This window comes from Scatophagus argus, chromosome 13 (assembly GCF_020382885.2).
Source record: "Scatophagus argus isolate fScaArg1 chromosome 13, fScaArg1.pri, whole genome shotgun sequence".
NCBI classification, from domain to species: Eukaryota; Metazoa; Chordata; class Actinopteri; family Scatophagidae; genus Scatophagus; species Scatophagus argus.
In genome coordinates this window covers 2,429,975-2,444,367 of record NC_058505.1, presented here as the reverse complement: position 1 = coordinate 2,444,367, position 14,393 = coordinate 2,429,975, and the positions used below count along the sequence as shown (strand labels likewise).

General features: G+C 44.6%; 1 protein-coding gene across 6 annotated transcripts in view; it reads right to left on the bottom strand.

The window, feature by feature from the left end:
- LOC124069605 (nuclear receptor coactivator 2-like) overlaps positions 1-14,393 on the bottom strand; it is a 44,725-nt gene that overhangs the window by 13,647 nt on the left and 16,685 nt on the right. For all 6 annotated transcript variants that reach the window (XM_046408877.1, XM_046408882.1, XM_046408881.1 and 3 more), the window contains 9 exons: positions 11,966-12,064; positions 10,817-10,989; positions 7,866-7,969; positions 6,257-6,434; positions 5,500-5,688; positions 4,541-4,642; positions 4,196-4,336; positions 3,763-3,910; positions 670-1,894 (listed from right to left, as the gene is read on the bottom strand). In XM_046408877.1, the coding sequence (XP_046264833.1) occupies positions 670-1,894; positions 3,763-3,910; positions 4,196-4,336; positions 4,541-4,642; positions 5,500-5,688; positions 6,257-6,434; positions 7,866-7,969; positions 10,817-10,989; positions 11,966-12,045 (2,340 nt within the window). In that variant the 5' untranslated portion in view covers positions 12,046-12,064. The remainder of the gene's footprint in view (positions 1-669; positions 1,895-3,762; positions 3,911-4,195; positions 4,337-4,540; positions 4,643-5,499; positions 5,689-6,256; positions 6,435-7,865; positions 7,970-10,816; positions 10,990-11,965; positions 12,065-14,393) is intronic.

Below are 14,393 nucleotides of genomic sequence, written 5' to 3'. Positions count from 1 at the left end.
CCATAGCTGCTCACTGCGTTTTTTCAGTTCTCTTTCTCATGCACCTCTTCTGCTGTTTCTAAAGTTTTAACAGTACTCGTCTGCCTCTGCTGCCAGAGCAGGACTAACTGCCAACAGCCTGCCATCAGCAGGTCAGCACACATCCGACACAATCGAACGCCAACTGTCAGCTCACTGTGCTTCTCACTCGCAGGTGTTTATAGGAGCTGCGAAATACGTGCATGCAACATATGTTAAGTGGACAGATTCTTTATTTTTATTTTCCTCCCAAGACAGCTACCGTTCGTGTTCCTCTCAAACAGAACATATCGGATACTATCGAAACTGTTTTTAGGCAACCTGGATGATGCATGCAGGCATATTTAACTGGCCTTGCCGGTTAAATCTGACCCCAATATTAATAGTCCTCAGAGGAGGACGTGCACTTTCTGTCTGGGCTCAAAGACAGATGCTAATAAACATGCAAAAATGCTAATTATTAGCAGTCACATTATTAAGCTTAACTTAAGCATAACTTTCATAACTTTGTGTTTTAATAACCAGTAACATTTATCAAATAACCCACATTTTCCCCCTCATTTTTGCATTTTATATTACTTAAATCACTGCAGATCCACTAACAGATGATTCATGACACCACCCATGAATGTTACTGTCAACAGCACTGACCTGGTCCGCCATGTTAAAACTTGCTTCCTGTTTCTCTGTCTTCACGTTGGACAGTTTCGGTCCATCACCAGGTTCCATCTTGATGGCTTTATCCAGGATGCCATTATCATCCCTATCCAACAGATAGCGAAGCAACGCGTTGTCCTTCTTTTTGGGGCTCCCTGGCTCCTGTTTCACGCAGAGTTCACTTAGGGTAGCCATGTTGTCCCCTGAAGCTGACTCTGGACCAATGGGGTCTTTTCCAGTAGCCTCAGCAGTTAGCTTGGCTAACTCCACAGGTGAGGTGCTAGTTTGCAGCAACCTGTGGAGAATTTTGTGTTTCTCCTTCAATGAGGTGGAGTGGTTGGCATGCCCAGCCCCACCAATGCCCCCAATCCCACCCAGCTGGTCCTTAGAGTCCTGGTCGTCTCCCAGGGGCCGCGGTGATGAGCAGGGATCAGAGGATTCTAATTTGGTGGTGAGGAGCTGAAGCAGCTTTGTGTGTCCTTTTGTGTTCACAAGGCGATTCGGGGTGTCGTCGAGCTCCCCTAAGCTTCCATCACCTCCAAAGCTGTCAGGGTGACAGTCTCTCCCCTCCTCTTGCTCACCTTCCGAGTTCTGGGATGACAGCAAGTCGTGCTGCTCCCCAAAAGTTCCAAATAAATCAGCATCTAAGTTGGGATTGTTCTTGGCTACCTGGCCACCAACACTGCTGCTGTGCAGAGGACTCTGAAGGCCAACTAGCTTTTTGTCTGGTGACTCTGGTTGCTGCCCTTCAGCGAGTCCCTGGGAAATCTTGTGGCCCTGGGTGAGGGCCTGCAGTGCACTAAGAGAGTTGAACCCTTGGCCATTTCCTATGCTGCTGCACACAGATGCTGGCGAATGGAGGCTGGCTGTGGGAGAGAAAGAACCAGGGGGATGTTGGGGGAGGTGAGGGCTACCACAGCTGCTAGCCGCCAGGTTGGGGCTCTGGCGATGACGAGGAGACAACATGGCACCCTGGGCTCCTGAGCTAACACTGGGGCTCGCATGGGCCGAAGGGCTGCCCAGTTTGAGTGCGTGGCTGTTTCCCTGAGGCGTGGGCACCCGAACCGGTACAGTCGCAAAACCACGTCCAGGAGTACTGGAGGCCGTGGTGGAGTGGTGTATGTTGCTGGTGACGCTGGCGTCCGGGGAAGGGGAGGGACCACTCACACTGGTTGGTGTCATTGGCTTGGCCACACTCTGGTCTGCAGCCAGGTTGTCCCTGGAAGGAAAGTAAAACAGAAAAATTAGAGTTGCTCCAGAGGAGTGCTGGTTGGTCTTGGGCAGGTCACATGTGAGGATGTGTCGAGGAATTAACTGCCATCTGTAGTTTTGATAGTACCTGCACCTCAGAATTACTGCTGGCTGGCTTCAAGACAAAATGTAGCTAATGAGAAGCAGCTCAGACGCAGCTACAAAGTGGACCTCGACTGTTAAGATTTATGCAGTTCCTCGTGAGGGACTAATAGAGGATCTTCTATCTTATCTTAGTTACGTTAGTCAAGCTACTGTCAACAAGATCAAGTTCTTAACAAAGCATGACCCCGTGATATTCTAACTGGTGATTTAGCATTTTGGATTAAAAAGCATATCACGGAGAGGTTAAAACGCTTCAGTCAGTCATGACGTAGAACTGAGAGCGGCTCTGAAACAGTGTACACAACAGAGAAAACAAAGTAGTAACAAGGCCTACAGCAGAAACAGAGAGCGCTTTAAAACACGCATCGGCTTCGGCCCCACACCACACACACAAAGCTCGGATTGTGCCGAATGCTGGAGCGATAATTCCCAACGTGGGGAATGAAACTTGTGGACGTTAAAAAGGCCAAGTTCTCGCCACAGATCCCCGAATGCTCCGGGTAACAGTCCTGGCATTGTTCCCTGACTACTGTCCAACTGCTGACTCTGAATGGTCATACCAAAGGCTGGATGCTGGTGGAGTCGCAGTCTCTCCCACTGGTGGGTGGGAAGGACGGAGATACTGTAGACTGGACTGACTGGCAGTGCTTGTGTCAGTTTCGCTCTATACATGTGGCAGTGGTTCTGAATAACAGCCTCTTTGTTGTTAATTCACATTGCCCTATCTCATCTTTGTCCAAATCGAGAGGAAACCACAAACGCTGAGAGAGAACACGTAATGGACACAAAGACGGACAGGAGAAAGAAGAGGAGGGAGATACGCTGCAAAACACATCTATCTTATTATGTAACAGTTACTATTGACATTACATGTATAATTTAATTTTTCTGGCGTCTATTCGGTAACAATAGTCTGTTTACTCGCAGAGTCTCACTCTCTGTCTGCAGACTCAATCTTGGCTTTAGGTTAAGACTGATTAAGTTAATTTCTTATTGTTCAGAGACATATCATAACACCCCACATGAAAAGGAAATATATGAGCATATATCCAAATATATGCAGAATACATGTTGTATGTTTGCCATATTTAGGGTCATATATGTGCATGTATGTGGATATATAGGAAATATATGTGTCATATACGACTGAGGTTTGCAGAAGAAAATTCAATGTACAAGACAATAGCTTTTGATTGTTTTACTGCATGCAGCAATTTTTAAAGTGGCCTCACACTCTATCATCAACTTGACCATATATATATATATTTATTTATTCTCTTCGGGGATAAATAAAGGAATTCTGATCTGATTCTGATTCTGAGATATATATATATGCTATACATATATATATATATATGTATATGTGTGCATATATAGATACATATGTACATACAGTTGAAAGACATATATGTAGGGGGCCAATTCCGTATATGTGCAAATATGTGGGAAAATATAGGTGGCATAGTTAAAAAATATATATGTTAATATATTTTCTTTCCATGTGGGACCCACAGCACATGGGCATATTAAGAAAAACCTTGATCTAATCTTGGTCATCATTAACAGTTTTGATTAATATTCACTCACTGCACATCAGGCTCATTTAATACCGACATTGCTGAGCTGATATAAGGGCTGCACTTCAAACAAGCCTCGTCCAAAGAGGTTCTTATTGTGAAGACTAAATAACAAAGAAGAGGGAATCGGAGGTAGAGAGGAAGTGGCTGGTACCTCTGCAGGATGTGCAGGGACATGTAGAGCTGCGGTTCGTTGGTGGCCGGAGACCGAACCAGCTTGCTTTTGGTGTGAGCCGAGACGACGGTGCCGTCCGCCAGGGAGAATCTGTACAGAGGGCTGAGCGCATGGCCGTTCCTCAGCACTGCGAGGAGACAGAAAAAGACACAATATCTAACTTACACTATCGATATCGTAGCACATGACTGGCAACCAGAAAGACAAAGAACTGAAATGAATATGAAAGTGAGCTAATAGTCAACTATTGGTTGACCAAGAGGTTTGTGTTCATCGATCATAAAAATAATCTTTGCTTGATACACTCAAGTGTCACATGCGTACTTAATATGCAGAGTGCTTCCACAAGCCTCCACTGGGTGTAGTTGATTAGTTACAGGCTGCAGGTTGAGCTCTGACTTGTCACACTCACCGTCTTGCTGGTGTTTCTTGGCAAAGGACATCTCCCCATCGTTCTGCAGGTGGAACCTCTGAATGCACCGGCGGACCAGGTCCTCCCAGCCCGGCTTCATGGACGCACGGAGCAGACTGGTGTCCAGGGAGGTGATCTTACCTGTGCGGGTAGAACACCTGATGTTACAGATTACTGTCATCTTTAAGATTTGAACTAAACCAGCAACACTTTATACTTGTTTCGGGCCTCATTAACTGACTGCTGTGTTTTCAAACCACCTAGGACTGAATACTTATCCACTGGGATGTGAACAACACTGATCAGATGATGCATCACCAGTAGGATCTCCTCCTCCAGTCCTACCTTGGAGGTCCTGTCGTGTGGTGAAGCTCTCGTAGGTGGGCATCACAGGTCTCTCTTTGACAGGGACTCTTCTCGCCACACAGATTAGACATGAATGGAAATCTGCATGATTGGAAAAGAATGTGTCAAAAGACTCCTGCACGCACTAATGCAGTGGGATAGAGCACGTACAGTATGCAAGCAAGAGGGAGAGAGTGTGTGCACGATAGTGCTCTAAGTAAATCAGAAATGATCAGAAAGTCAGATCTGAGCCCCTGCTTTAATCTTAACATCACCCTTGGTCATATTTTCAACCTCATCCTCGACCTTGACCCAATCTGCATTCTCATCCTCACTTTCAACCACAGCTAAACCAAAACCATTCGTCAAAACCAAACTCAGCATGAGAACCAATCACACCCCGAGTTTAGACATGAGCCTAAACCTTGGTCTCAACCTGCAGCCCCTCCATCTGTCCAACAGACACCCTCCTCCTGTCGGGGGAGAGATTGACTCAATATCTGGTTGTCAGACGTCTAAAATTAGAATGCCAGACAGATTCTGTTCCCCAGTGTGCACGTGTGTGATAAGATAAGATGGGAAGATGACAAAGTGCCACACACTAATTAGTCTCTGCCGATGGATGGGAGGACAAGCTGAGAGGAGTGGTGACGAAAGGAGGACAGGACACAAGAGACTGGGGAAGCGGGGACGGAAAAAGTGATGGGAAAAGGACAGAAAGTCAAGACAGAGATGGAAAGTCAGAGAAAGAAGATGAGAACAGCAAGAAAGAGTGAAGACAGAGAAACAAATGGAGAAAGACGAGAAAAAAACAAAGGGGAGATCAAATCAAGAGAGACAGAACAAAAGAACGACTAGTGAAAATGGAAGCAAGCAAAAAGGAGGGAGGAGAGAGAGCAAAAGGAAAAGGTCGAAATCAAGGGAAAAATTCCAACAGTGGTGTACTTCAGTGTCCATACCTTCCCCCTCTTCCTTGATAGACTTGGGTTCGGAGACAGCAAAACACTGCATGGTCTCGTACTTCTGCTGTGACGTGTCCTGCGGGTCAGACGCCGGCCGGGCTTCACCATCAGCATGAGGGTTGATCAGCATACGACAGGTGAACGTGTGGCTGTTCCTGCCAGAGGAATCGCTGCTGCGATGATTCACTGCCAGATATCAGGGGCCACAAAACAAAAAGAGGTTAGAGGTTAGCTGTCAACATAAGCATATCGAGTAAAAAGCTGGAGATCACATGGAAACTCCAAGCTTCTTCATCACAAAGTGTTTCAATATACCTGCAACCACCTGTGTTCTTTCAAACTGATGTGTGTCTAAATCTCCTGTGTAGCTTGTGTAGACAGAGGTCTGTCAGTGCAAGATTAACATAGTATTGACATTAGTTGTTTAAACATAAACTCAGTTTAACCCTACTGGTTTGACAGCTAGCTCTCGTTCAGGTTAACTGAGGTGACTCAAATTAAAACTTAAGGGGAGGTAAAAGCATTTTTTACACGCACTGGTCCAATTTGAGATTTCTGGCTAAGTTGCTTGCATAACATGACCTCGTTCAGTAGCAAGAAAATACAAGAAAACACACATCTTGGTGTTTAATTCTCCCCCTTTTTTAACATTGAGAACAAGCAGTAAACAGTGGTCAGGTGCTGTCATAATGACATTATTCACTGCTGCGATCACTTAAAGACCACGTTCCAGTAAACTTCCTGTGGTTCTTACCCAGGCTCTTGGGCAGGAGGTTCTTGACGAACTCGGCGTGATCTCCAACATGCAGCACGCTGTAGACGCTGGTGTTCATCAGCTCCTCCTGCTGGTAGCGTAAATACTGGCTCACGTTCTCCGAGACAAACACGATGTTGCCCTCCATGTTGACCACAAAAAAGAAGCCGTCCAGGGCCTGAGGGGTCGAGAAAAAGTGGGAGGGCAGAGGAGACAGGAAACAAAGGAGGTGAAGGGAGGGAATGAGGAGGAGAACAGGAAGGCAGTGGAAGACGACGAGATGGTTGAGGAGGTGAAGAAGCAGAGAGGATAAAACAGGAATATAAAGAAAAAGGGAGGGAAAGAGGAGGGGAAAAGAAGAAGAAAGGCAAGAGAAAAGGAAAGAAGAAGAAGACAAAGCAAAGGGAGATTAGAGGAAGAAGTAACGCCAGCAGGAGGAAAGAAAACACAAAGACAGAAGAAGGTAAGAGGGATAAAGAGGGAGGATTGGATGTTAATTAAAGTTCATCTGAACTTTCCACCCAAAGCTGATTAGACTCATTTCAAAAGGAGTGAATGTGAAACTCGAGGTTTTAGTCACCCACTTTGGGTTTGGCTGCCTGTGAAAAATACATGAAAAGTTTAACCATTTACTGTCATTTTGTAAGACATCCAATCAGCACGATCTTTTATTGCCAGACTTGCATTCTGATGTGTGCTTGCTAACAGAGGACCTTATTCTACAGAAAACCTGCTCTGTGTCTCTTTTTGGATCCGTGTGGACATAAAATGTGTGTTTTAAAATGTTTAAATCTAGGTATGTTTTGTGAACACTGATGCCTGAAAAACACCAAGTAGTAACTTGCAGTGTGCGATTATAATTCAAGGTATTATAGCAAGCCTAGAGTGGTTCTCCCACAGCGTCTTCTTTTGGGCGTGTATTCTTCTGTCAACTCAGCATTTACGTACAGACGGTGGCTCGTCCTTTAGCTCGCCACACGTCTCCACAAGCCTCCGACTGCACATCTGCCTGCTTGTCATCCTAATTCTGGTGCACAATAGGATGCAATGACATAGAACAAAACAGAATAGAATGCCACCTCAGTCAGTGTTGTGGCTGGTGAAAGCTATATATAGACTGTTTGTGTGTGTGTGTGTGTGTGGTCAAGCTCCTCCCCTCCTTTTCTAATCTGGCTTTTCAGTAAAGGTATTTATACCTCATTGGATCCCATGTTATACGTCACGTCACCCCCCCCCCCCACACACACACACACACACACTAAAATAGGCTTGATGACTGCAACGCCGCGAGCCAGAGGAACTCTTAACCCCCCGCATCAGAAAGACACTCCTCAGGCTCAGCCTCACACCACAGCACATGTGAAAATCCTGCAGCCTTGCTGAAGACAAGTTTGCTTTTCTCTTCTCGCATTACAGGAAAGTACGGTGTGCCCATCATTTTTCAAACACAGGATCACTGAATTCAAAGAGTTTTTTCTTCTCTTATGTGGTGTCATTTACAGGCCGCTGTTTTCAACAGCGCACCTCCACCTCCACCTCCGGTCACTTTGACCTTTAGTCTCTCCTCAGAGCTCAGCGATGAGTCAGACCAAAGTTAGGTCGAACATACCTCCAGCATCATGGGCCCAAGGGCGTCTTTATCGATGACACCCTGTCCTGTGGAGGAGACGTCGGCCTTCTGCACCTCCTCAGCATCTGCCACTGGAGTTTTTTCTGTAAAAGATAACGAGGAACATGAAAAGAGGGGGTTAAGACACTCGAGGTTCCTCCAGTTTCAGAGTCTGCACATCCTCACTGGCTGTTTCTAAAAAAAATTTCTCAGTATGAGGAGAAGTAACATTAACTAAACTAAGAAAATCACTTCTATCAATCAGTCACAAGAAAGAAAGAACTTGTATTTTTACTGTAGTGTAGTGAATGCATGATTCAATTAAGGCCCTACACTGAACGGAAGGCGGGTGCTGAATGAAGTAACTGTCTGCATGTTTATCACACAGCATGTTTGTCTTCTTGGAAAAAAACATTTTATCAGATTGAAGCTTTTTTTTCCTTCAGCTCTGGCTCTTAGAGGGTCTTTTCTTTTTTCCCTGAAAAACACTGACAGTGTTGTTTTTGTGATGATGGAGCCCTCAGGCCAACACACACACACACACTTTCTGAATGGATGTACGTGAAGACCTTTCACCGACTGCATTCACTGGCGAGTCCTTTGCTCACCCTGAGTTCCATCTCCTGCTAGTGTTCAGCTATTACCCAAATCCTGCACTGATGTGATGATGCACTGTCAGGCAGCGCGGGTTTGCAGGCCTGGAATGTCACAGGGTGCAGGTACTGCTACATTAATGCCTGGTACATTACACACATTTAGTCATTTTAGAGGCCACTCTCCTCCCTGGCTGTACCACTGGACTGTTAAGCCTCCCATGGCCCCATTAGGCCACATAGCTGACATTCCTGTTGTGGGACCAGAGCTGCACACAGTCGTCAGCCCTTAAACCCTGTCACCGCAGAGCCTGCTCGTGGCCATCATGCAGGTTGGAGGGTATTAAAGTTGTAGTGCACATTTTTTTAAAATCAATGAATAAGCTGGATTGCAAATGATCAGTGACCACCTATCAGGCTGAGGAGAGCTCACAGAAAGATGACACAAGGAACTCAGTGCTGAATGAATGAACTCAAGTTTCACACTGCAAAATGAACCCTTCCATGAATACTTGTGTGTCAACTGTAAAAATCAATATAGAGTCTCTGAGAATCATAACGGCATAACCTAAAGGTGTTTTGTGCTCTATTTCCTAATCCTCTTACGCAGTTACCCTGTGTAACAGTTTGCAATTTGTGATATGGAATATTCCTTACATTTGGCCGCAATCTCAAGCAAGCTTTTCAGCTACACACACACACACACACACTTATACAACATATTATATACTCTGCATTTATTATTAGATACTGTTGTTTTTTCTGAGCACTGGAGCAGCTGCTGAGTTGACACAGCAAAGCAAACATACACACTCATCTTCCATCTATAATATGACCCTGCAATTAAATGGGACTTGTGGGCCAAACACACACCCTTCAAAGTCATTTGACACACATACACACAAACTTACAAACACACACAGACACGAGGAGCCAAACACACTTTGCTTTGCATTTGTTCTCTCTTTGCACCAGGTGACCTTTTCGTCACACTAAACGAAGCTACTGATTCCTTTCATTTACTGCTCGTTACGCTGTAATGATTCACATGCTTCTGCTTGACTTGATCACTTCCCTCTGCGTTTGTTCATTTTTTAAAACTTTTGTTTGACACTGATTCATTTTGTGTCAAAAGCTCCTCATTATTAGATAGTGAAGCTGCTGGACAGCAGTGGGTTTCTGAAGTCCACCACACAGCTGTGCAACTTGTGTATCCTCTGTGTGTGTGTGTGTGTGTGTGTGTGTGTGTGTGTGTGTGTGTGTGTGTGTGTGTGCTTATTCAGCTGTTGTTTTCAGACACAAACAGTGCTAAAAACACGTGGGCGCCGACTGGCTGACCGCAGGAACAAAAAGAGGAGAGGGAGGATGAGAAAATGAGTGATGGAGAGAGGGGACAGAGCAACACGTTCAGGACAGACAGAGAGGAAAAGGTAAGGAAAGAAAGGCAAGAAAGAGAGAAGAAGGAGAGGAGAGAGGAGCTAGCGAGAGGCGAAGAGTAAGGGAAGGAAAGGAGAGAGACTGTTGACAAGGGAAACATATAGGAAAATGAAAAAAAAGTGGAGGAAACGAAATGAAATGCAATGACAAAACTGCATAAGTAAAGGGGAAGATTCAAAGCAGAAAAAAGATGGAGAGCAGGAGGGAGGGAAGGTGGAAAGGAAAGGAAGCTGAAGGAAAGGAGAGAACGGGGAAGACTAGTAGGAGATAAGGAGGCCGAGTGAACGAGCCGAGGGCAGATCTGCTGCTTTCCTCTACAGACTTACATCCTGTTGGTCAGTGTTACATAACAGCTCTTCCTCGCTCTGTCTCGCCCTCACACACGCTTTATTATTACACGGTCTGTGTTAACAATCACATACATTTCAGTTTGTTGACATACACTTTAGTTGCCACTTTGGTGAGAACAGACATACAGGACAGAGCCAGAGTCGCAGCAATTTCACAAAAGTTTATCCGCCATTTTAGAGCCTACCAGGAATAAGTCAGAATGCAAGCGTCAGTGTCCATTTGTCGCTATCCATGAATCACTGCGTTTTCAGGTTAGTTTGTGTAGTTGGTTGCAATAATGTTCTACAACTAAAGTTGTCTTGGATTCTCAGTGAAATAACTGATCTGTATGCAAATGGATAGGTGTTGGACATGTCCATATGCCACCCAGTACATGACATGTATAACCCACAGATTTATCAGACTGGGCAGGTTAAAGATACGGACAAAGCTGAAAGATTCAGAGATTGAGTCCCTCACATTTTCAAGTTCCAGCACGTCAATGCTCATTGAGACTCGTGTTCTGATGAATTCGTAGAAGAAGGAGAACATTAAGAGGAGGACACAAGGTGAACCAGAGAGGATTCTTACCCTGCTCCTTGATCTGCCTGATCTGCTTCACCGTCTCTTTGAGGATTGCACATTTGTCTGGCTTGACGTTGAGGTCGTCCATGTCGTTGATGTTGGCAAAGATGAGCTCGGCCAGCTCCTCGATGTACTTGTTCTCCTGCTCCCGGTTCCTCCTGTCAGTGCTCCTCTTGGGGCTGGAGGACGGAGAGAAGAAGGTCTTTGCCTTAAAGTCCTAAATAAAGCTCCTATAAAGCTGCTCATATAAGGTCATAGAAAGACTTTGTTAAACTATTTGTGAGCCAAACTTTCTCTCAGGAGAAAGATGCTTACTTCTTTGTATGGAACAAACAGCTAACATGATCAGGGATTACAAAGTACAGATCATAAAAACCCTCCCGGCGACTACAACTGAGGACATCACAGATACTGCGCTCTCACGTCATGAAAACGCTTCATGGCGTCTGATGGACTTTGTTGTGCAGTGACTATTTTGTCTGTTGTGAAACACAGACATCCTCCCTCTGACAGCAAGTCCACTTCATAACAGCCTCAGTACAACATGAGCTACAACACCCGCGTGTCCTCGTGATAACCTCGGTGCAGTGCAAATCAGTACATCGTCGCTACAACCTTCATACATCCTCTCCGACACTGGAAGCACAATGACTTGTTAGCCATTATATAAACTGTCGTCTGCAAAAATGCTGGAGCAGCATTTTTTCTTCATCGACCTGCGAGAGCCTCGACTCCCCAACCCCACCCACCCCACACCCACACCCACACCCACCCCCAGGGTTTTCTCTCACTCCCTGAATAAACTTTTGTAACTTTTTCTTTTCTTTTTTTTTAGAAAAACAAGAGCCGTGTAAATCAGTTATGACGCACTGATTATATGCTGACTTTTAGGATATTTAAGCTTCTATTCAAACTCAAATGGTTAGACAGGAAGAAACAGGAATCAATAGGAACAGGAATCAATGAGCGACACCCAACCCTGAAAGAGGATAAAGAGGACGCGGATAATTAATAACTGACCGCATACTGCACTGAACCGAAGACCCTGGTGAGGTGACGAAGCATCCTGGAGTTACAGTTAAGAATTAGAAGCACATGTGGTTTCTGCTGTGTCACAGTGAGGATTTAGTGGTGCCATTGTTAGACAGTTTTCACCTGGGGCCCAGGAGGTCTGACTGACAGTCCTTCCTCTTCTGAGACTCCCCCCCTCTGGGGAGCTCCCCCCCACTACTCATCTTCAGCAAATATCAGCACCTGGAGGGAGAAAAGAGGAGAGAACAAGAGAACTTTGGCTGGACGTATTTAGAACAAATGCAGGGATATAAGAGAGAAGAACAATCAGTCGAAATGTAGGATATACAAAATGTGGTTTTCTAGTTAAAATAAAAATACAAATATCTGCCATCCAATTAGTAGTTCTTCTACAACACAGCATACATTGCTGTGTTGAAACAGCAACCTGTTACAGTAAGGTAACAGTAATAACCTTTTCAAAACCTGTTTGAACATTGGAAATGCACCTCAGTTGCCGGCAGTGCCTGTATTAATATTTAGTCACGGTTACATAACAAAGCCAAGGAGCTCAGCTTCCAAGCAAGTTCGCTTCTTTGGGGATTTACACTTTAAGCTTACGATTTCAGAGCTATTCCAGTTATTTGGCGTAAAACTTCCCTCATCTGCCTCTTAACTGATGTGCAAAAGAAAGCATGTGAAGACGCTTTTAATTCCACGCAGCACATGTGCATCTGCGCATCGTGAAAACCCAAAATCTGAAAAGAGCACTCCTGTCTGTTCCTGTGAGCGTGACAGCATTATTAACCAAAGTATTATACACAGACACGAGTCAGCGTGCTGGAGATGTACACAAGCTGTCTGGATGGTGCATAATCAAACAGGGAGCGTGCTCATGACTTATTAAAACAATGCATCATTGTAATGTGCCTGCAGGCAACATGTGGGAGGCCCAGTGGGGATACAGTAGGTGTCAATAATTAGTTAGAAATAGCCAATTCATGTAGGCATTCACACTGTTCTTACACGAACAATTCAGGCAAATAAGCGGCCTTTAATAGAAGTCATAATGTTGAGAGCCAAACTGTCTTGACAATATTTTCGTGATCCTCAGAGCGCGGTGTAAGAATAAAAAGAAGAGATGTGTAGGCAGGTGGAAGGGAAAAGTTGCACCATATGGTCACCTCATGCTGCTCCACCTTCTACCACGACACCGGTGACAAAACTCCTCTTGTTGGCCCAACACAGATTTTTCCAGCCCACTTTCATCTCATTTTTAGCTATTAATTCAAACAGAAAAAAAAACTTTTAAATTCTCAGCCATTTTTGCAGCAACTTCTGACATTATAGCTCATTTCTAAGCTGGATTTTCCATGATTGTCTACTTTTCTTAAGGCTGTTGGATTCAGATTTGATCTTCTGCGCTGTTTTTGCCTTCTCTGTCTTTAACATGATTTCTATTGTGTTTTTGACTTGGGATATCACACTTGAGTAGTAAAGCCTTCAATTTCTCTTCCTTCATTAAAGAATTTAAAACTGCATTTCATGATTCAGCTGAAAACAGTGGCAGATTCACAGTCAGTAGTCCAGCAGCACTGAGATCAACACTAGCAGTTATTTGCGCTCTAATTGAGTCAACCGCGCTGACGTCGAACAGATCAATATCTCTGGCAGTCATTTGTCAGTTGGTTGGTTGTAGAACATACAGTTTGAAGTCATTTTGTAGGCCTAATCTTGATAAGACACAATAATTTTCCCAAATAAGCTGGTTACTGTATAGATGTTCAGGAAATAAAACGAGTAAACTGACTGATTCTAAAAAGATTATAGACAGAATTTGGTGCTGGACGTGGCGTATCTTTACTTATGTGCACAGTGAGGCAGCAGGGAGAAGCAGCGTTTGTCAGGTCGGTAGGCCTTTAAGACCCTTCAATGGGCCAACACATCACCTGACTGTTACATAACAGCCGGTCTGTGGGGCTGATACTGAGCAGATGAAGGGAGGAAAGAGGGATGAGGCAGAGAGAGAGAGAGAGAGAGAGAGAGGAAACAAGGGAGGAGGGGGAGGGAGACAGAAAAGAAAGGCGATCAGAAGGAAAGGGAGAAAGAAAGAGAAAAATAACAGACAGAAGAAGAAGGTAAAGTGGAAGGGAGATGTAAAAGAAGGAGTAAGAAGAAGGTGGGAAAAGGATCAAACACATAAACAATATTTATCGGTGAAGATATTAAAAAAACATCAATCAGCAATTACAAATAAGACATGAGGGTGTCAATGGGTGGGGGTGACAGGAGGAAGAAAATGAGAAGAGGGGCATCTGTTGCTCTGAATAATCAGGCCTGAGGGGGGGAGGAGAATATGGCCTAATTACACCACGAGAGGAGAGAAGAGATGCAACATGTAAGTTTATGTAAGTCAGACCTGCCACCACGGCAAGAGACGAGAGAAAAACGAACTGGCAGTATATAAAATTAAAGATATCTGTGAATCAAACAACAAAATTGTAAAAACAATAAAACTGTCTTTTAAAAAAATCATTAAAACCTCAAAGAGCTGTCAACCACAGCTTATTAT